The sequence below is a fragment of the Hoplias malabaricus genome, chromosome 3 (genome assembly GCF_029633855.1).
Source record: "Hoplias malabaricus isolate fHopMal1 chromosome 3, fHopMal1.hap1, whole genome shotgun sequence".
NCBI classification, from domain to species: Eukaryota; Metazoa; Chordata; class Actinopteri; order Characiformes; family Erythrinidae; genus Hoplias; species Hoplias malabaricus.
The window spans coordinates 11,324,498-11,347,755 of NC_089802.1; the positions used below are offsets into that span (position 1 = coordinate 11,324,498).

The 23,258-nt window shown below is 39.1% G+C and overlaps 1 protein-coding gene across 1 annotated transcript; it reads left to right on the forward strand.

Moving 5' to 3' along the window:
- Positions 1-7,883: 7,883 nt before the first annotated feature.
- Positions 7,884-22,245, forward strand: si:ch211-27e6.1 (serine/threonine-protein kinase H1). The gene is made up of 5 exons (XM_066663090.1): positions 7,884-8,137; positions 9,441-9,740; positions 9,873-10,024; positions 10,670-10,875; positions 21,925-22,245. The coding sequence occupies exons 1-5, from the start codon at positions 7,884-7,886 to the stop codon at positions 22,243-22,245; spliced, it is 1,233 nt and encodes a 410-aa protein (XP_066519187.1).
- The last annotated feature ends 1,013 nt before the right edge of the window (positions 22,246-23,258 follow it).

Sequence of the window (23,258 nt, forward strand, 5' to 3'; positions counted from 1 at the left end):
GCTAAAATGGCTCTCATTGTTCTCTTTAACACAGCTGTATGTTTCTACACTGACTAATTGCACCCTACACACTTAGTGACATCAGCATTCCATTTCTCCAATTTGCCATCTTTTTATTAAGGCAAGGGCTGAGTTTGTAATATAAGGTGCTAATGTTTGATCATTAAATATTTAGAGTGCTCTTTCGCTAAGTGCCAAGCTGGGAAATAAGGAGTCAAACCACATTGAAGCGACAGAAATCATCCCCTTCTCAAAGCTCATCTGTAATTGGGAGGCGTAGTACATTTTGGCAGGCTCCATTTGAAGAGGATTCAGTGTGTAGTATAATTGAAGTAATTTGACAACCCATTTTCAAATTAAATATGTTCCTTTGCAGAGAGTAAGATGTTGCACACAATTGGAGTGAAGTCCGCTCTTAAATACGTTCACCCTGCAGTGTGATGGATGTATGGAGCAGATATTAGATTTCCTGTCTAACAGCATACATTATATCTGTTATTTTTAATTAAATAATTCTTTGTGGCCTGCGTATATCCATCGAGAACTTGCCTTCATACTGGAGTGATATATAAGAAGGAGCTGACAGCATAATGCTGCCTTGGTTACAGAGCGGCTACATTATTTTTGAATGTGTGTGTGTTATTGGATGGAAGCAAATTTCAGAGCACAGACTAATCTAAAGTAATTAATGAAAATATCTGCAGACAAACCAAACAGGTTACCAGCAGTTCAGTTTGTACAAAAATACAATAAATACAAACTGATAGATAATGGACTGGACCCTCAAGACCTACCTTCATGTAGGTAAAATTTCTACATAGAAGATCCTCCAAAATAAGATCAGGCTACCTGTAGGTCCGTGTAGCCTATTTTGAATTCCTATGTGTATATTTTGGTGTCACTGTTGTGTTCCCCCTGGGTGTGTAGGGAATTCCTGCAAGTGCTCTGCTTTCCCCTAAACACATACTAGTATGTTGATTGGCTGTATGAAATCATCCACAGATGTGAGTGTATGAGTGACTGGATAAGTGTTGTGATGCCCCACAATGGTAGGGGGCCTAGCTGTGTCTGCAGAACTACCCCAGGATTCTGGGTAATTTCTGGCCCATTTAAAGTTATTACCGATAATACACAGCAAAGTCACAAGTGTTAAATCAACAATAATAGCCTCCTGAGACCTGGACTTTTGCTTGGGATTTGGGATAAGTAGGACCTAATAAGTATAAAAACTAATCTTTGTCCTTGTACAAGTAGTCGTTTTTGCAAGAAACAATGTCCTCATTTGGGGAAAGTAGTTTATTTTAACATTTAAAAATGATCCTTGCCATTTGGGATTAAAAGGACCCGATTAGTCCAAAACCAAAATTTTAGCTTTCTACAGTTGTCACAAATTGTCCTCATATGCACTGAGCAATTGTTCTGCTTTTGACATTGAAACTGTCCCTGAAATGATAAAACGAAGCACAACCAATGACGTAATGTAGGCCCAATGTCCTCAAACAAGTACTTCATTTTTATGGATGTTGTAGCTTCCTATTACTGCTAAGATTTGTCAGAAATGCATGCCATATGAAGCTAGAGATGCTATGTACATAAAGAAACTAGTTTCAAACATAAGATTTGATGAGAATGTTTACCTGCCCATGTTTCCGTCTGGACTGGCTGTAGAAACTTTTGATTGTGATTCTAGCCCTTTTGCTACCAAGTTGTTTATTTCATTGAGGAAACATGGCTTAGTTGAGGATATGTTTTAGACTCACATTTGGATACAAGCCCAATACATATGAGAGTATGTGTTCACATTGCACCAAAGGGCCAGTTCTGGGATTCTGGTTGTTTAATCTTAAAATAGAGCACATCAGTCCCTTTTTATCCATGTCTTACACTGGACACATGGTGTCATGGTTTAATGGACGTTCCCCTGAGCTATGGTTCACAACTCTCAGTTATCTTCTTATTCTAATCACAGTCTTCACCCTCCCCACCCTGCTTTCTAGTCTCTAACACAGACCCCTCAGAAAGCAATTAGCAGCCTTGTCCATTAATTGCATGTGGAAGTGCCAGAGCTTGGTGGAAAAAATAAAAAAGGAGGGGAAGGCGTGAGATCAGTCACTTTAATCAAGTTTTACCAAGCACTGCAGTGGTCATGATTTGCTGGATGGCAGGACGTTCGAGGGGAGATTCATTTGCTGACGCCCCTCCTGCTTCTCCTCGCACTCCGCACTAACTGTCCAGAAGAAAATGAGAGTATTCATCAGCTCTCCCGTGAGGAAGGGACAGTGCTGGAGATGAGGCGGTCTCGTCTGCAGCTGACAGAGCCCACGCCGCTCCCACTCCTCACTCTAATTAGTTTTGTATCTCCGCTGCAGGCCTGTGCTGCAGAGCTTTATTACAGCAGCCCAAACCACACGATCTATACTAAAGAGATCCACACAAACTCACACAGCTGGAAGTGAGTGGGAGCTGCGGTAGAGGAGCCGGACTCTCCGACGTTGACTGAAGCACTGGGGCTTAGAGAAGGGGAAGAGTGCTGATCGGAGAAAGATAGCTAGTGAATTATGGAATGGCCGAGGTACAGAGATAGGGGTAGAAACTGAGGAATGCCTGTTTCCTAAGGGCTTGTATCTTGAGTTACTCACTCTCATGAATACATGCGGTGATGTATGTATTAGTTTCATAACAGTGACTGAATAATGTATAGATAATGAATATGACTAGCCCTTAAAAATTCCAAGCTTATTACAGCCTTATTATTAAGTAATTATACACAGATTCATCCTTAAGTTATAGAAGGGCACAATAAAATGTCAAACTTGCTTGCAGAACTTGGCCAGTTAACAAGAAATGATCTCCTGTGGAGTCCTGCAGAGGAGTTTTCTTACTTGGATTTTTTTCTACAACGGTAGTGATTGAAATCTGGGGTCACGGTGTGTGCACTGCAAGCATAGATTGCATTTGTTTTACAGTATGACCAGTGAACCAACATATGAGAGTGTTGCAATTGTACAATGAGACCCAGCAATGCTGCTGGTGTTTTTAACACTGTGTTTTTTGGTCCACTGTGTAGATGTGAGAGGTAGTAGCTTACCTGTTGCTGCACAGTTTTTGTTACTCATCCGCTGGTCATCAGTGATAGTACAATGCTCTCCATAGGACGCTGTTGGCTGAATATTTTTGGTTGGTGGACTACTTTCACTGAAGCACTGCTGTGTCTGATCCACTTATACCAGAGCAACATACCAATACAGCTACATCAGTGTCACTGCCATGCTGGGAATGATACATCATCTATATATATATATATATATATATATATATATATATATATATATATATATATATAAAACAGTACCTACTGAGCTATATGAATTATGCAGTGAAATATTTATCTAGCCTTTTTCATGTGCTAATGTTAGATGGGTTCTGTTGGACCAATGCAAATTAATAATTATAGGGGGAAAAATAGAGATATCTGGACTGAGTGGGAGGAAAGAAATAACAGAGGGATACAGAAAGATAGACAAACTGGGTGCAAAGTGACTCACTGATCTACTGATCTTCCATACCTCTCAAAATCTCTCTCTCACTCTCTCTCTCTCTCTCTCTCTCTCTTCCACTGAAGGAAAACACAATGGCTCCCATCATTTTCTCTATTACAGCTGTATTTGAAAAAAGAAACTCTCTCAGTCTGCAGCAGAATAATAAAGAAAAGTTTGTGTAATGGTCAAATATAGATCCAGCATCCACACACTTTGTTAAGTCTGCTCATCATTCTGTGTGGCCTACAGGGACAAGCGTAAAAGAGTTATAGAATATAAATGTTATTAGAACATGTATTGTTATTAGAATATGGCAAAAAGATTAAGAATAACGGAGTGCAGTGGCCACCAATCAATGGGAAAGAATGAATGCCTCTCACAGGCCTGCAGTGTGTTATGAATACCTCTGAAAGCACATCTGCACTAAAATAATCACCAGAACATCCACCAGTGAGTGTACGTCCTCTCTCTCTCAGTGTCTCACTCACACACAGAAGTAGCACACATATGGCAAGCTGCAGTCATAAATGCTTATTAAATGCGTAGCTTATATTAGGGGTATAGTGTTTATTGCTGCAATCTGGCAATATTTTGATCTATTAAGGAAAACAGCCTGTCCAAAAGACCACTCGAATATGCCATGCAGTTTAGCTTGGTTAAAATCAAATTATCCTCATAAAACTTTCATCAGAGGCCATTACATTGACCATTTCACACTCAAATCAATCACTCCGGACAAGTGCAGGGGAAAAAGGGCTGACACAGGCAAAGTAAGAACTCTGGTCCAAACACATTCTGGCTCCAGTATTATCCACATACATATCATCCCCAGACACAGTCGCATATGCAAATGATCTGGTACAGATAATGATTCACACATAGCAGAAAAATATATTTGAGCACTGCTCCATGAAGACTAACTCTAGCCCACTAAAAAGAAGTCTTTAAGTACTGGTTTTAATTTGTGTATAATCCTGATCTAATGCTTCTAATTCAGTTTGTGAAGGATTTGATCATTATCTAATGTTTGTGAGTGTAGCGTGATAGTGGTGTAATTAGTTTCAGCAGCAGTATATCATGAGTAGTGTACGTAGTGGTACTTTTAGCCTACACACATACACACACACACACACACACAGTTCAGTGCATCTGTAATGTCAGGGGGCTGCACTGTAATCAGATACGAAGCACACCAAGTGCCAAATGAAGGGTGATTTACTGCCTCAGCACTGATAGGATTTCTCTCCAATCTGTGTTTGTGTGTGTGGTGGGGGGGGGGGGGGTTGATGTGTGTGTGTTGTTATTGTATTAACAACTACAGCAGCGACTGAATGAGCAGTGCAAAAGTCAAGGTCCAGCCTTCATTATTTAATTTTCCGCCACATCTAAAACACATTAAACACAAGCTATTCATTTTCCAAAGATGTATTTTAGATAAAAGTTTTTAAAAGGAGTCTCAGTTTCAAAATACTTTCAGACTACCTAGAGAATCCAGCATGCCTATTAGACCACCAAACAATACATCTTTACTACACGAGTACTGCTCTTGAAATAGATCTGAAAAAATACAAAGATGTTCCATCCTTTTGGTTTTGAGATGAGAAGTTTCAAGGGTTTCAAACAGCCATTACTGAGGAACGAAGACAAAAAAGGAGAAAAGTTGAAAGTTAAATAAAGAAGGTGCTGGTTCTCAGGTCAACTGTCTGACTTCCCTAGAGTCCAGACCTCAGCATCAGTAAATGTGATTGGGACTGTTGGGACTGTGAGAAGCAAAAAAGGCAGTCATCTACTAAGACTGAGTTTTAAAGTATCTCTTTTGTGTTTTCTGTCTCACACTCTATTTTATTTCTTATATGAATTACCCCTTACCTTTCCTTATCCACCACTAACACAATTAATCTTAATTCTAACACTAGGCCTTACCCTAACCCTAACTCTAACACCAATCCAACCCTAACCTTGAAATGTCTTCTCCTTCACATTTAATGATTGGCCCCCTCAAAGAAGACAAGTCCACACACACACACACACACACACACACGCATGCTCGACGTGTTCATTTTCCCAGATTTATGCTTCATGTTCATATTTTTATGTGTGATGATTACCTTTAATGGAGCTGAGTTGTGACATCACTGCAAACACTCAGTAAATGCTTGAGATCATGGCAAATCAAAAATTAATTTCCTGGCTCCTCAGGATTGTCTAGTTACCATGATAATTAAGGGTTTCAGATTAGGGAATGGATTACAATGAGATTATGTGGTGATTACGATGGATGATCACACACAGTCAAAACCAGTTTATTATGCTGCTCATCCATTTATTTTAATCGAGTTTACTTCAGTAAACAAAGCAAACTCTCTCAACACTGCACCCTAGTGGCCTGGTTGAAGAGTGTCCCGGGTCCTGTATCTATAGCGACAAGCCATTGTTTAGGAAAATAACCAAAGGGAATCAAATGTACAAACATAGGCTTCTCCAGCAGAGTAAGTACAACTCATATGACCTATGTGCCAGAGATGCGTTAGAAGCATCAAGAAGACCATGTACAAATGCGTTCATGTCCTGCCATATTATTATACTCTGTGCATTTCAATCTGTTTTCAACATTTGTCCAGAACATTTTTAAAATACATTTGAACCATGCCATTCCATTTCTGTAATGGGGTAATAGTAGCCAGGGTCTTTCCAAAAAGTGCTCATCTCATCCAACCTCATTTTCAGCTCTCTTTAGACAGATGAAGCAGTGCAGATATACTTCATGATAAGCACACTCTCGCCCATTACCGCCTGCATCCATCTGGATTAATCCAGCTGGGGTGGTCCAAAACCCCCCAAAATAGAAGCTGGGATCATGTAATGGATCAATCTGAACCCATCCCTCATGATTTGCTCTATCTCAAAGAACTATTATGCTGAAGATTGGCGAGTCAGGCTGATTCTCTTCGGTCAGCCCTGAGGGCCATTCACAGGCTGGTGCTCATGAGAGGAAGTTATAGCTGCTTTCCCACTTCCCTCTACTTCAGACTGCCTCCAGCCCACCATACAGTTAGTATTAAATAAATGGAAGGGATAGATGTGATTATGATATATACACATGCTATAATGAATAGATATTACATCTAACCAAATGATTTCATTCCCAATATGAGAGAGGAACATGTCTGGGCACTATGTCAAACTGTACTCAACAAGCAATAAGACATTGTTGGACTTTGTATATTTCACCTGTCAGACCAGTGTGTCTTTTGATAACATGATGGATAAGTAGAGATCGAAAAATGTACTGAGATTTGTACAGAGAAATGTACTCAGTTGTTCCATAAATAATCTTCCCCCCAAGCATCAAAGTTATAGACCAGTGATACACAGGCAGAGAAGAGACAAACACCTCTGAAAGAGTTCACAGTAACCTAAAACAAAGTATAAGAGGATCCGAATAAAATACAGAATTAATATAAAATTAAGAACTTTCCAACAATGTTCTGTCAGAAAACATTCCGACATCTGGCCACCAAATGTTTTATTCATAAATTCTCTGGTTGTCTTCAACTATATTTTTGGCTACTCTTCGATTACCTTCAATAAATTACATAAATTATTTCCAGACTGACTCTTCTCATGAGGCAAGTGTTGATGTTTGATTTTAGTCCAACAACACCAAAGTTCAAAAGCATTACTATTTTTGAATTTACCAGGCCCATTCATAAAGAAGATAGACACATCAAGTTACACAGGGAGAGAATACTGGTCTTTTTAGAAGGATTAGAAGGATTTTAAGTATTGATGCAATAAATTGTACATGCACAATTCAGAATGCCCCAAAATGATGACTCAAAAAAGAATAAAACACATAAAATAACAACAATGAAATAAATACAGAATGAACTGTCCGCTATTTTTGGTTAAATGACATTTTAATTTATCATAAAAATTGCATTTTTATACCAAGGTAAAATCTCTTTACTTTGTTCTTTAACCTTCTTTGTGGTCCTTAAATCCTCTTTATTTTCAGCCTCATTATCCTATGTACATCCCTGGTTCCTGTGCCATTAAGCCAATAAACTAACATAAACATATCAGCTAAGCTCCCAGACCCAGTATGGCCAATTTCAGAAAACAAAGGGATCAAACAGTTAGCAACTGAGTGACATCTGCACCTGCTTGGTGGCATTGCCTGCAGGTGTGTGGGGGCAGGGCATTATAACACATGCATGTTTTTCCTTATTGTTGATTGGTTAAGCTATTGTCAACAAAACGTAAAGAGTTGCTATGTAGGCTGGCAGGTCCACAACCAATAGCATACAGTAGCATTCAGTTGTTGTCTGGTGAACGTTCACCATGGGCACAAGTTCTAGCAAAGTAGGGCTACTGCCAGAAGCTCCCTCAAAGAACAGTTATTTCAGTTTTATGAAGTCTTTCATGGACCTCAAGAAAAGGGATATTGATGAAGACTTGAAGAAACAGAAGAGAGCGCCTTACCTGTGGAGTACATCCCAAGGCCCTGTCAGCGATGGAGGTGCTTCCAGGAAGAGACAAGCCAACAAAGCTGAAGTAAAGTTTCGGACAAAGTTTGACCCCCGTGTCACGGCCAGGTGAAATCCACAGACAAATTCTCTAAATAAATAAGGTTACACTGGCAGGTCTAATAGCACCACCAGAAGTGGCGAGGAAGTGCTCATGATTAACTATATTTCTTCAGTTCATATTGATAATTAGTCCAGACAGGCATAAACCTTTTGGTTCTTTTCACATTTTGATCCTGCCAAGTAATATTATTTGCATGGTTTCACGATAAGGAAAATCTATCTGTACAAGCATGCAAGGCAGCATCTTATGTATTAAAGCCCTGCAGTCATCATTGGCTCCAGAAGAATATCATAATTTCAAACTTTCTCTAACACCTCATATGAATCTGGTATTCATAAGGCTTTATACATGCATTAATAACGCATTATGAGACTTCTATATAACCTGCTGATGCCTAGTATAAATTTAACATTGTTAAACATTATTTAAGTAATATCAAATGGGAAGGAGTGCTTTTATGATGAAGACAAACACAGCGGTGGTGACACTGAGTATGAAGTTTCTTTTATAATACAATAATAAATCTTACTAAGTGGTAATAAATGATGATATTATTTTGATCCACCTGCTCACCACTTTAAAACTTTCTCTTGTTTGATCGTGTTTAAAAAGTGATTAACAGAACACACCTCTAAAGCAGAGTCATGTGTGCAGAGTTACAAGTCCCAGTGCTGTTATCTTGTTCTATCAAATTACATGGTCAGAACTAACTGTTGTATGAAAGGTTTTATAGGGATACATGCATGTATATACCATATAATGCCTAATAAATATGTGTTTAAGCCTTGTGAATGGAGAATATATTACCAGAAAGTTTCTAATATTTGTAAGCAACTCACATGTGGCCACCCAGCTGGGCCATGCTGCCCTTAGTTCATTGTCATTTGTCAGGTTGATATGGCCTCCTGGGGACATGATAAAATGACCGTCCTTCTTCAGCAGCTCTCTTCACAGCAGGGCCTGGAGTATTTAAAGCTCCAGAATCTTGGAGACCAGCTTTCTAAGAAAATGTGAGAGTGGCTTAGCAGACGGTCAGACTGCAGACTGCATACAGATCCATGACCTGCTGTGGTAATTGTGTATTTAATGAATACAAATGGTGCGAATTATAATAACCTGAGAGCAGGTTATCTGAGGCTTCCATGCAGGTATAGAAAGATAATCATTAGTGCTTAAAAATGCTTTTAGACATTTTAATATAAGTGGAAGTCAACAGGGGTTCTCCATTACCCACCCCACCTCCCCCAAATCCCACCCCCTCAATGTCATAACCATGGGCTGCCCATAATGATGAATAATATTTTTCAGGTATGACATCAAGGCACTGATTGGCCGGGGAAGCTTCAGCTACGTGGTACGTGTTGAGCACCGACTTAGCTGCCAGCCTTTTGCCATCAAACTCTTGGAAGTCAGAGGTCAGGAGGGTCGTGAGTCATGTTGTGCAGAGCTGGGGGTCCTACAGAGAGTCCATCATCCTAATATCATCCGCCTGACAGAGGTTTTTGAAACACAACATCGTGTTTACCTCGTCCTGGAGCTTGCCACAGGAGGAGAACTGTTGGAGCGGGTGATCGCTAGAGGCTCCTTCACAGAGCGAGACGCTACCAGGTTTGCTAGCATTATTTAATAAACTATATATATAGACATACCAAGAATACAAAAGATTCAATTATTAATTATGAATTTATGGAATCCTTACACTCATATTTTGTCATATCATACTCCAACCCTTGTCTCCAGGGCATTAATCATGGTGTCAAGTGGCCTGCGCTACCTCCACGCACTGGGGGTCACTCACAGAGACCTAAAACCTGAGAATCTGCTGTACTACCACCCAGGTCAGGACTCGCGATTGGTCATAACAGACTTTGGACTGGCCTGCTGGGGGAGCAGTAGCTTCACTGTGGGAAAAGGAGATACAACAATAAGGGACAGTTGTGAAGCTGGAAGTGGACGAAAGATTGTAGATTGTGCTATGTCACACATAGACGATGATGATAGGGCTACTGGTGGTGCTAGAAGTTGCGCTATTATAAATATAAAGGCTAAGGACACTATTGGTGATTGCAGAAGATTAGTAGATGATGGAAAAGCCAGAGAGAGCAGCCAGGGAAGGGGTGTTGCCGTTGGAGGAGATGAGAGAGGAGATGCGAATGGGTGTCCGGTCAGCACAGGAGATGAAAGGGAAATAGATGAAAGCTTGGGATTTGATGGAACAGGAAAAGATAGTGGTGTGGAGAATGAGGGGGGCTGCGGCACTGCAGTCTCCGGGGTTACTAAAAGGGACAGGCTAGGGGGAAGTCAGCCAGATGGTTTGGAAAGTTATAAACATTGCAACCTTGGTGTGGAAGGGGAAAGAGCAGATAGAGTCAGGCCAGAGAGACAAAGCCAATTTTCTCACGTCAAATTGAACTGTAGAAGACAAACTAACAGTCCAGAGAGCAAACAGGGTGGAGATCCTAACAGCCAGGACATAAGTCTCAATAGCTTCACAACTGCATCTCCCACCATTTTATCCACTTGCCGAAGTAAACAAGACTGGGCACTGAGGACGCTGTGTGGAACACCTGAGTATTTAGCCCCTGAGATGTTGGCGGGGAAACCCTATGGCAGTGCAGTAGACATGTGGGCACTGGGCGTCATCTCTTACATCCTGCTGAGTGGATCCATGCCCTTCGACCAGCACAGCCGGCCACGCCTCTTCAAGGCCATCCTCAGGGGCAGCTACAGTTTCCACGGCCAAGTGAGTGTCATGATCTATGATGTTTTCTCTCTCTCTCTCTCTCTCTCTCTCCCTATTTCTGTCTCTCTCTGTCTCACTCTTTCCTATTTAACTGCGCTTTTTCAAGGTCTTCACCATCTGTGTAAGATGACAGCAAGGTCAGGTGTGGGTGGATGTGTTTGTGTGTCTGTGCTGATGTAGATGAACGTGCCTAGGCAAGTTATTATATTATGGGTGGATAAATATTGTTTATATATCTTCATTCATACATCAACATCAGCTACCTTAATTCTTAAGCCTTATGGCTTATATTTTATTAATTATGTCGAAAACAATATAAGCTTTAAACAGCTTTAAGTCTCAAGGTATAGAAATGAGTAAAAGCCATATATAGCTCCAGGTAATTTACTCTTCACTTATAATTCATCTTTAATCTTTAGGTTAACTACTATGAGTTACTCACTAACTACTGTAACTGAAGATACTAGTGACAAGTGAAACATACCTTCTTAACTTTCAAGGGAAGTAAGTGTAAAAAGACATTAAAAGTAATTTTGGAACATTTCTATTGGACCCATTCATCATGGAATTTTCATACTATGTAGAGGATAACAGTCATGTTCGAATGATGTAGCAAAACAGGAAGTGTCATATTCCTGGGTTCAAATATTGTCCAAAGATTAAAAAAAAGCTCAAAAATTGATGTGAACGAGTGGTGAGTTTGTGATGCCCTGTGATGTACAGACACTCTGTCCAGTGTGTCCCTGCCTTGTGCCTTGTGATTCTGGGTAGGCTCCGTACACACTGTGACCCTGATCAGGATGAAGCAGTTAATTGACCTTCTGTTCTAAGTGAAGATATCAAGTTAATCTGCAAAACACAGGTGTCAAGATCTGCTCGTTTCCATGTGCCTCAGTCAGGCCTCATTTTAATATAGGCTCTGCATGAGCTATAATTACTAGCATAGTTCCTTTGAAAACTTTTGATCCGTAAACTGGTTTCTTGCAGAGCCTACCCAGAATCACATTTGGGAACACACCCTGCAGGGGGCACCAGTCCTTCGCAGGGTGGCATACACTCATGCATTAATTCACACCTATGGACATTGTGAGTAGCCAATCCTCCTACCAACATGTTTTTGTATGAAGCCCGTTTATGACAAACGTTGTGCAGACTGAAACTACGAGCGAAACTGCACGCGAAACCGAGTGAAAATGTGCGAGACCAAGTGGAAATGTAGGCGAGAGGGTTTTGACATGGGGAGAAGCTTTATGTTGTCATGATATGTGTGAATAATTAATTCTGATTCGGATGTAATTCAAGTGGAATTCAATTGGTCAGAGCACAGCCCAGAAAACACACAGTCATTGCCCTGTTTAATTTCTTTGTTAGTTTCTTTTCTGTTTTCAAATCTGACAGTAGATAATAGGTAAACTGTCTCCTGTTTTCCATTTTCTCCACTTCAAACCGAAACCCAGTAAACATTTAGCTGTTGCTTCGACGTTTAAATAAAGTAATGACTGCCGTCTAATCAACGTTTTCTTAAGGTTGTAAATGAAAGTGGAAAAGACGACTATTAGACGTATGTTGGACGTCCATTGACGTTATCAATTGGTCACCACTTAATTTGCTTATTAAGATGGATTTTGGACGTCCATTGACGTTTAAAATATGTCCTTGATGGACAGACTACTTTTAGACCTATTTTGAACATCGAGGGACGTTCCTTTTTTAAGCCAACTGCACAGTAGCATGACAGATACGGTCTTACCCAGCCCCCGGACTGTCAAAATCAATCACTACTTGACTCATGCACCAAATTAAATTCATTTGGCTCCTCTTCGCGGGAGAATGTACTTCTCTTCGCGCGAATACAAGTATAATTTCCCCGCGACCAGTGATTTTTCCTCACGAGAAATGGTTTTACACACTCATGATTTTTGACATGGATCTGACGCCATAGTGCCACCCCACTATGAAACAACTTCTATATGTTATCTAGCTATTCCACAAATACCTGGGGAAACATATATTGGCCATATGGCTCAGGAGACCTAATGATCATTCTCCTAAAATTCCTTAAGAGAAACAGTATTAAATATAAAGAAAACACAAGACACAGTGGAGATAAAGAAGAGAAGAGAGTTTGCAAATTTGAACACAGTGTGAGATCATGATTACACCTCCAGAGACACATCTGAGACTTCTTGACTCTTTTTCCTCAGGAGAAATATTGGAGTGGCAGCCAACAGCAAAAACTATCTTTGTCTTTCTATCTGATTTATTGTTTTTGAGAAGAAAATAAAGTCAGCACCTTTCAAAGGGTCCTTTTAGTGTTTCGATTGTGATGTACTGGCCACGAAGCAGTGTAGAAGGAATCTAAGGCATTGCTTGCTGTGAGTGTTCCAGTCTTTACTGGTTTATAAAATACTCACCACTGTAGTTGAAGAGGATAAAGAGCCTGGACTGAATCTTAACAAACCAGAGTAGTGTAGAAACAGTATGCATGGGTCTAACGGGGGTGTCAGTAAAAGACAGCTAAAAAGAGGCAGGCATTGGAACGGGGACCAGGCAACATCCAAGTGTCAACCAGAGGCCAAATACTGTGTGTGTGTGTGTGTGTGTGTGTGTGTGTGTGTGTGCGTGTGTGTGTGAGGGAGGTGAAGTCTGGTCAGGCATGTAAACAGCCTGGAGGCTCCTGACACACATACTAGCCCTCCTACAGCTGGTGGATGCAGAGTGTCTCAGGTGTGACCCGCCTGGCCTGAGGCTGTTTACCTGAGTGGGGGTGGTGGTGAGGGGGTGAGAAAGAGGAGGAGGGAGAGGATAGAGGAAGCAGTTGGAGGGACACATTCTGATTGTACCAGAAAGCTTTTATTACCTTCTTCTCACATTATGTCTGCACACACACACACACACACACACACACAAATGTAACCCTTGGGGCTGTGGTCAAAATATCAATAAGACCGTATACAGTGGGTAGGTTATTGGTTAAGCTGAACTGAACTGATATATAGATATAGCTAATATTTATGAATTAATTTGCAGAAATACGTACTCCACTCAAGTTAGAGTCAATAACATCTTTTCATTATAGCCCTAAAAATGCTCTTAATTTTCCCCCCAAATCTTTTTGAGGCATTCTATTGGTCCATTACTTGTGAATAGGTAGAGGATGTCTACAAATGATTTATAGATTAAACACATCAGCTATGTTTCTTTGCATAGTGATGATTTCCAGCACATTCCTGTTAGTATTATTCAAGGAATGTGAAGGTTAATTCCCTCAGCGTACTAAACTCTTCTGGTAATTAACTCTATGTTAGCTATATGTTAGCCAGCTTCTTCTATAGATTATATAGAACTCTATGAATGTGCCCGCATCATATTTATATGCAGTGTTTATGTTTTTATTAATATCTTAATGAAAATATAGGAAAAAATTTGATTAAAACATTTCCTTTCAATTCACATGAGATTGTACACGACTCACATTAACTGAGTGACGGGGCTATGAATAAATGAGATAAACAAAACAACAGTTTTATCTGTATAACCATTTATTCATGTGTAAGCTGATGAATGGACATCAAGGACTTTACTAAGGGCTGATTTATCAAATCAGAAGCACTTAATTCTTTATTCAATTGCTTCTGAGAAATGTGACATCGTTAACTGTTGCTGATGAAGACCTTACAAACGCAGTTCAACTATGCAGTCCGTAAACTATAGAATCGTCCCGTATTCAGAAACCTAAGACCTGTTTCGTATTGAACAGATACGGAATGCATTTTGTTCTATATTTTTGTGGTAAGACTGTTAATACGGATGATTTGTTTGAGACAGGGAGAGTTACGGCTACTCTCACTAAGCTGGATTCTCACTTAGATACTCCATGGCTCCTAAACAGTGAATGAGCTTCTCATTGGTCATTACTTTTATTAAGCCAATCAGCAGCCAGAGATACCTTTTCATCATTCAGTGCTGCAGGCAAACGACTAACAGTCCTTTCTACATGGGGACTGTTCTGCAGCAGTGCAGAAACACTGGAAACTTACAGTTCTGCATTTAGATAGAACTGATGTTAGCACCGTGTCTTGGAAATATTTCATTCTCCCTCAACATATCTGTGATGACAATAATAAAGCTGAATGACTTTTAGAGTCATAATCAGACTAGTCTGTATAGTAAACAACAGACATAACAGTAAAACAACGGCAGCAAATATGTTTTATCATAATTTATTATTTACATTTTGACTGGACATATAGGTTAAATATGTAAAATTTACAGTGGAAAAACTGGCAGCTGTGAATATATGGTCACGTTTTTCACAATCATAAATGTAACATTTAAGAACTGTTTTGTTTACAGTAATTTTCTGTTAAAAAAACAAATATACACGTTAAAAACAATGTATTTACATAAAAATAACATAGAAACATTGTTTTTCCATAAAATGAACATGTAAATTGTGTAAAAAATGAGAGAATGGAGACTGAGATGTAGCCATATTTAGATATAGTCAAATCCTATAATCAGCCCTTAAAAAGAGATTTTTCTGAAAGGACCAAAGGAATGTGCAGTATCTGGGTGCCACTCTCCAGCACTCAGAACAGGCTGATGATGAATTTTCCTGACCAACACACATCTCGTCACAACATGCACAGAAACACAAACACACACACACAATACACAAAATAATCACCCCAATGCAACCCAAAATCAAAAAGTCTCAAAACAGAAACAAACAAGGAAACTCTGAAAATCACAGAAAATATGGAGAACTCAAGGCATGCTGGGAGCTCCCTAATGAGTCTCAGCTCCTCCCAGTACTTGGACACTTGTACCGCCCATAATAGTTTGTGCGTTTAACAGTGAAATAGTGTATTTTTACAGTAAAGAGATGTAAAAATTTGTATTTTGGCTGATAACAGTATTTTTTTATTTTCAACCTTTTTAGAGTTTACAGTCATTTACTGTCATGGTTTTACAGTTTTCCCACCGTAAAATTCACAGATATTTTTACGGTGTATACAAACAAGTTCAAAACAATAGAAAATAAGATAAACATGTTCTTATAGAGCAACTTTTATGTTTTCAGCTCAAGTTTGAGTTTGAAAGCTATGTTTTGGTATGTTATTAGAACCTTAGCCATTGCTTATAAAGAAGATATTAGTTGACACACTCACAAACATGCACAAATTAAGCAAAGACCCTTACCTCACTTATATATTTAAGCAAATTAATAAAGATCTGCCCAACAAGACAGAGAATGATAAATGATGGCAGAGCGGCCCATGGTTAGACGTTTCATTCCCTCAATGTTTTATTGATGTAAGAATTTTTTTCAATGCCTCTATAAAAGTATTGAGAAGGAGCTCTTCCCTTTTGCTGGAGAAATGGCATAGAATGACTTATGGATTTGTGTCCTTTTCTCTTTTTTTCTTCTAGAACTGCGCAGTGTGTATGTGCCTTTGAGTGAGGCCTGCTCTTTCCATTCGTCAGCAACAGTCTTGCGATTGTCAATTTCATGGATGATTAATTGCCATTACTATGTGAGAGAGAGAATGTGTGCCCATGAGGGTGACTGAATGTGTGTGTGCGTGTGTGTGTGTTAGATAGAGAAAAAAGTCAGACAGAAAATAAGGTTGGATTATGATTCAGGACTAGGCCTCCTTTTCTGCTTGATGCATCTTTTTGGAACATGTGTTAGGTACAGATGGCCTGGGAAACAGGTCTTAAGCTTTTTTATTATTATTATTTTGCTTCAGAGCCTGTATATTGTTACCATGTATACATGTCTAGAGTCAGCTACTTTTTTCAGCTTGTCGAAATATACAGCACTTATTGCCAGTGCCTAACATAATCCACAATAGGAATCTTGTCCAGTGAAGACTTCTGAATGAAAGCAGTGTAAACTGAGAGATAAAGGTGGTTTTTCATTGTGAATGAAAGCAGTGTAAACTGAGAGGATGTCCTCTCAGAGTTTCCTTATTGCTACATTGTGCTTTTCGCTCTATGCATCTGTCATGATTAAACAGCTCTAGCTAGCGTGCACTGAAGATATATTCTTCTTAAAAGAAAAAAATAGGTGAGTGTAGCAGCTCAGTAAAAGGAGGATGGTAACACTGTAGTGTGGGACACTGTTCATAGAGCTACATGACACCTACATAAGCTTTTCATAACAAATGATGTATACAAAAATATCTCTTTCATAAACAGATTTATTACAAAAAATGATCACTTGTCATCGTGAAATTGACTAAAGGCTGGTTTACAGTGTGCTATGCTCATAATGATTTTGCTGCAATAGCCAGGGCAGATCTGTTGGTTATGAGTTGTGATATGTGGGCTTGCAAAGCATAATATGACATAATCTATGCCAGAGGTGCCCAAACTTTTTTCAAAGGGGGCCAAACTGGATCATATCAAAATTCTTAAAGGCCAGCATCTTTTTCCAAACATATTGTTCATATATTATTTATAACAGTTTATTCAAAATATGAAAAACCCATATTTACAAAACAGTTCATGCTTATTAAGTACTGAATTTCATTTTAGAGCATTAACTGCTGCAGGATATCAAAAGAGTCCAAAAACCAACATTTTACTGCAGATACTTCCCTCTCTCTTGAAATTGCCGGTTCTCACTGTCAACTTTGCGTTTTTTATATTTGTTTGTTTTTGGTTTTTTGGGTTATTTTTTTGCTGCAGCCATCACCAAGTGTGAATTACTTTGCTGGCCCAGAGAAATCAATGGTGTTTAATTTTAGCTTAGTTCATTAACACAGTGGTGCAATATCCTATACATTAGCGCAGGTGAAAGAAAAAACTGCCAAGTGCCAGAGGACCACTAATGATGTATTCTTAAAAGTGAGGCCGCAGGTCAATTAAATTCTTACAGCGGGCCACATTTGGCCCAGGGGCCAGACTCTGTACACCCCTGATCTATGCCATTCAGTTTTAGTCCCACTGTTACCAAAAAGAGTGGATGAGAAATTCTGACAGTGTCATAAATTTGGATCCAAAAACCACAGTATGACTAGTGTTATGAGGCTCATCTGTGATCCACCAAAAGGGAACAGAACTTTATAAAGGCATTGATAGTTCCACACATATACAAACTGTGAAAGCTAGCAACCACAAAGACATAAAGAAAATAGTTGGCTAACAAATTTTATTACACAAAGTACTTTTGGGTAGGCAATGCATGTAGGAACTCCACTTTTTTACAGAAACAAGGACAACTCCAGTGTTTTGTTTTTTCAAGGTTATTATTAAGCCAGGAGCATGTTTTGTTTATGCGGCCATATTTACTTTGGAAGGTGCTATTGACAATTGATGATGCAGAATGTAATACTTTTCTTGCATCACAGCTAGAAAATCACTAGAAAATATTTACTGTGTAATCTGTAGAATACATGATATCACACAATCTGCTTTGCTTTTCGGCCAAAATTGTCATGATCATTTGTGGTTTACACTGTTTGTACTGCATCATGTTGGTCTGGTGCATGGTCAAGCTGGTTGACCAGCATTCTGTTTCAAAATACAGCATATGTTCAAAATACAGCATATGCTATAGGTTTTGGACAATGCAATTTAAGAAAGTGTTCTTGGGGGATCTTCTAACTGCTAAAGACTGAACATCCAGCTAACAGAGTGAATGAGTGATTTCTAGTTATATGAAGTTCAGTATTTAACCATTTTAATTTGACCTGGTAACCCTTTAGGTTCCGAGTTTCCGAGTTTCTGAAGTGTTATTTGTGGTTTACCTGCCTGTAGCGATCAGATTCACTAAACACATTGTTTTTTACCATTACTGTTGTTAACACTACCTATTCACACTATTACTGTCCACACTACTTGTGGCACTATCACTGTTCACACTGTCTGGAGAACTGCACTGATGATGTTTCTAGTAGTTTATTGCATTATAGGATAAGAAAGAACTCTAAAGTATAATGCAGTATTTGAACAGTATTTATATGCATGTAGTAATACTTATCTGATGATAGATAGATAGATAGATAGATAGATAGATAGATAGATAGATAGATAGATAGATAGATAGATAGATAGATAGATAGATGGTGTACAGAACAGCAATTCAGCAACAAAAGAAAAGCACAGCAAGTGAAGTTGTGTAAAAATAGAAATATGACACTGAGCCACGCTTGTCCTGACCAAAAAATAGAGCTTTGAAATGTGATTTATGAATCACGTTGTAGCAGTGCTACTATTGAATGGCTAACCATAAATTTCAGCGCTAGACCTCAGTTCAAAAACTGTGCTGTAATAATTCTAACTTTTACTAGATGCGCAAAGTTCCAGTAATGGTGTGTCTAAGATACCACAGAGAAAAAAGCCCTATTAGTCCATTTAAAATCTTCTAATTTATACATTTCCAATAAAGTTTTATATCATTTTTCAAGAGTATTGTTGCAGTATTATATCTGTAACAAAAACACAGACCAAGCCCTTGTTAGTGCCTTATTCGTCACCTCTGCTACAGGCATCTTCAACATTAAAATGTTAGTTTTTCCTCTTGTCTGTTGGTATTGCTTACATTAACTAGAATTGGTAGCAATAGGTGTATAATAATAGCAGTGTTAAGGCAAGGTAAAAGTGGAATTGTTAAAACTTCACTGGGATATAAAACGTAAAAAGTAATTTCTTTTTTTTATACAAACCGGATTCCAAAAAAGTTGGGACACTAAACAAATTGTGAATAAAAACTGAATGCAATGATGTGGCAAATGTCAATATTTTATTCGTAATAGAACATAGATGACAGATCAAATGTTTAATCTGAGTAAATGTAACATTTTAAAGGAAAAATATGTTGATTCAAAATTTCACAGTGTCAACAAATCCCAAAAAAGTTGGGACAAGTAGCAATAAGTGGCTGGAAAAAGGAAACTGAGCATATAACGAACAGCTGGAAGATTAATTAACACTAATTAGGTCAATTGACAACATGATTGGGTATAAAAAGAGCTTCTCAGAGTGTCAGTGTCTCTCTGAAGCCAAGATGGTAAGAGGATCACCAATTCCACCATTGTTGCGCAGAAAGATAGTGCAGCAATACCAGAATGGTCTTACCCTGCGTAAAATAACAAAGACTTTTCAGTTATCATCATCAACCGTGCATAACATCATCAAAAGATTCAGAGAATCTGGAACAATTGCTGTGCGTAAGAGTCAAGGCCGTAAAACTCTACTGGATGCTCGTGATCTACGGGCCCTTAAACGTCACTGCACCTCAAACAGGAATGAGTCTGTCAAGGAAATAACAGAATGGGCTCAGGAATACTACAGAAAGCATTGTCAGTGAACACAATCCACCATGCCATCCGCCGTTGCCAGCTGAAACTCTACAGTGCAAAGAGGAAGCCATTTCTAAGCAAGCTCCACAAGCTCAGGCGTTTGCACTGGGCCAGGGGTCTTTTAAAATGGACTGTGGCAAATTGGAAGACTGTTCTGTGGTCAGATGAGTCACGATTTGAAGTTCTTTATGGAACACTGGGACGCCATGTCATCCGGACCAGAGAGGACAAGGATAATCCAAGTTGTTATCAACGCTCCGTTCAGAAGCCTGCATCACTGATGGTATGGGGTTGCATGAGTGCTTGTGGCATGGGCAGCTTGCATGTCAGGAAAGGCACCATTACTGCAGAGAACTATGTTCAGGTTCTAGAACAACATATGCTCCCATCTAGACGTCATCTCTTTCAGGGAAGACCCTGCATTTTTCAACAAGATAATGCCAGACCACTTTCTGCAGCAATCACAACATCATGGCTAAGTAGGAGAAGGATCTGGGTACTGAAATGGCCAGCCTGCAGTCCAGATCTTTCACCTATAGAGAACATTTGGCGCATCATAAAGAGGAAGGTGTGACAAAGAAGGCCCAAGACGATTGAACAGTTAGAGGCCTGTATTAGACATGAATGGGAGAGCATTCCTATTTCTAAACTTGAGAAACTGGTCTCCTCTGTCCCCAGACATCTGTTGAGTGTTGTAAGAAGAAGGGGGATGCCACACAGTGGTAAAAAATGGCCTTGTCCCAACTTTTTTGGGATTTGTTGGCGCCAATTGGGAAATTTTGAAACAACATATTTTTCCCTTAAAATGATACATTCTCTCAGTTTAAACTTTTGATCTGTGATTTGTGTTCTATTCTGAATTAAATACTAGATGTTGGCACCTCCACATCATTGCATTCAGTATTTATTCACAATTTGTTTAGTGTCCCAACTTTTTTGGAATCCGGTTTGTATAACATTTTATTTTTGAGGTTTGCTTCATTAGAATTAATTAACAAACAATTTATTTTGCCCTAGTGAAGAGAAACATGTTATTTGTGAGCAAAATTAGTAATGAGTAAATAATTTGTGTATAATTATAATAATTTGAGCTGTAAATAACCTTATGTGTTCAATAAATAGTTTTATTAAAATATATTTTCATGACTAATTAATTCTGGAATAATTACGGAATATTTATCAGGTAATATTCAGGCAACTGTCTGAATTCAAAATGTTAGTAAATGGTCATGTTTTGATGGGTTTGTATGTTTAATCTTTCAAAAGCAGCTGGTCATTTACTGAGATAAGCAGACCACTGTATTTGTAAGTTTAGTAATAAACTGATGACATAGAACATACAGTATTTAAAGGCAGTTAGAAAAAGCTACTTTTAGAAAATCTTAATGAAATATGCTTTGTATATGTTGCATTTCTACCACATGATAAGCTTGTTTACAAATGATGCTTATTATTAATTGCTCAATCAAATGTCAATGTATCCATTCTTCACTAAATTCCTCTACATAAAAGAGACAAATGCTCACAATGCAAGTGTTTACTCCTCTGTGATCCATTCTGTTGTTTTATCTGCTCTAACAAAAGTTGTCTGACTCATCAGCTGATTTGCAAGTGCTTATGTGTCAGATGTTTTACAACAGGAGAGATGGAATCCAGGTAAGGTGTGTGAGAACCAATTAACACCTCTCTCTCTCTGTCTATCTCTCTCTCATCTCTTTCTGTTACCTTGGCCCAGCCATGGAGCTCTGTATCTAACCAGGCTAAAGACTTCATAGAGCGTCTGCTGAGCCAGAACCCTGAGCAGAGAATGACTGCAGAGCAAGCTCTTAAGCATCCCTGGCTGGTCACCATGGCAGCTGGCTCCTCCAACAAAAATCTCCACCGGCCCATATCCCAAAATCTCCGTCAGCGAGCCTCACGGGCTTCCGTCAGCAGCAGCAGATCAGGCTCCACCACTGGGTCACGAACTACTATGAGCCCCCGCTCTCACTCAGGCCATGAATCATTCCAATTAGATGGAAACAGATTGCAGCGCAGTGTGGTGGTGTCTGCTTAACCCCTTACTACAAGAACATCATGTCATTTTATTTCACCTAATTCTCACTAATAGCTCAAGCTAAAAATTCTGTCAGACGTGCAGAAAATAAACTTTCTATTATTGTTACATTGGTGTTGTTTAATCAGCAAGTAGACATTAAATTAAAATCTGAACATGCAGAAGCTAAAATAACCACAGTAGTACTTTAGTGATACGCACAGATTAGTTCAGTTGTATTAGACATTACTATGCACAGCATTACAGTTTTATTCAGCACTATAGTAATGTTAAAGTTTCATACAACATCATGTATGTGCTTTAACATACATGATGCTGTATAAACGGATTTTTATTCATTTTATACATCATCCATAACTGCCTCATCCTCATCAGAGTTACAGTGAATCCAGAACCAATCTGGAATCTCTAGGCACTATGATCAATGCAGGAACACATCCTGGACAGGGCACCAGTCCGTCACAGTGCATTAAGACACTCACCCAGTCACTCACATACTCACAGTTGTGGACAATTTCACACATTTACCAACTCACTCACACACTCTTTCTTATGGACAGTTCCTCACATTGACAATACAACTACCTTCATATGTTTTTGGATGATTGGAGGAAACAGGAGCACCCTGAGGAAACCCATGCAAACAAGGAGACCCAGGAACCCAGGAACCCAGGACCCTGCAGCTGTGTGACAGTGAAACTATATGTAGCCCCCCTCCGTTAGGATTTTAGCTGTTCTGTTCTGGCTTGTTGTGTTTTCTTGTATGATCTCTTCTTGCGTCCTTTAGCCACACCCTACACATGTAAACCCTGAGCATGTCATGTAACATGCTCAAAGCTGTTCGTAACATGTTCCCTATATAAGCTGTGTCATTGTAGTCTACAATGTGGTTTATTGTCATTGTGCTTTGGTTTATGGTGTTGGTTTATTGTCAGTTAAACCTTGTCTAACCACAGCATTTTTGATGCATTTTTTGTCAATTCACATCAGAACCAATAGGAAAAATGTAAAAG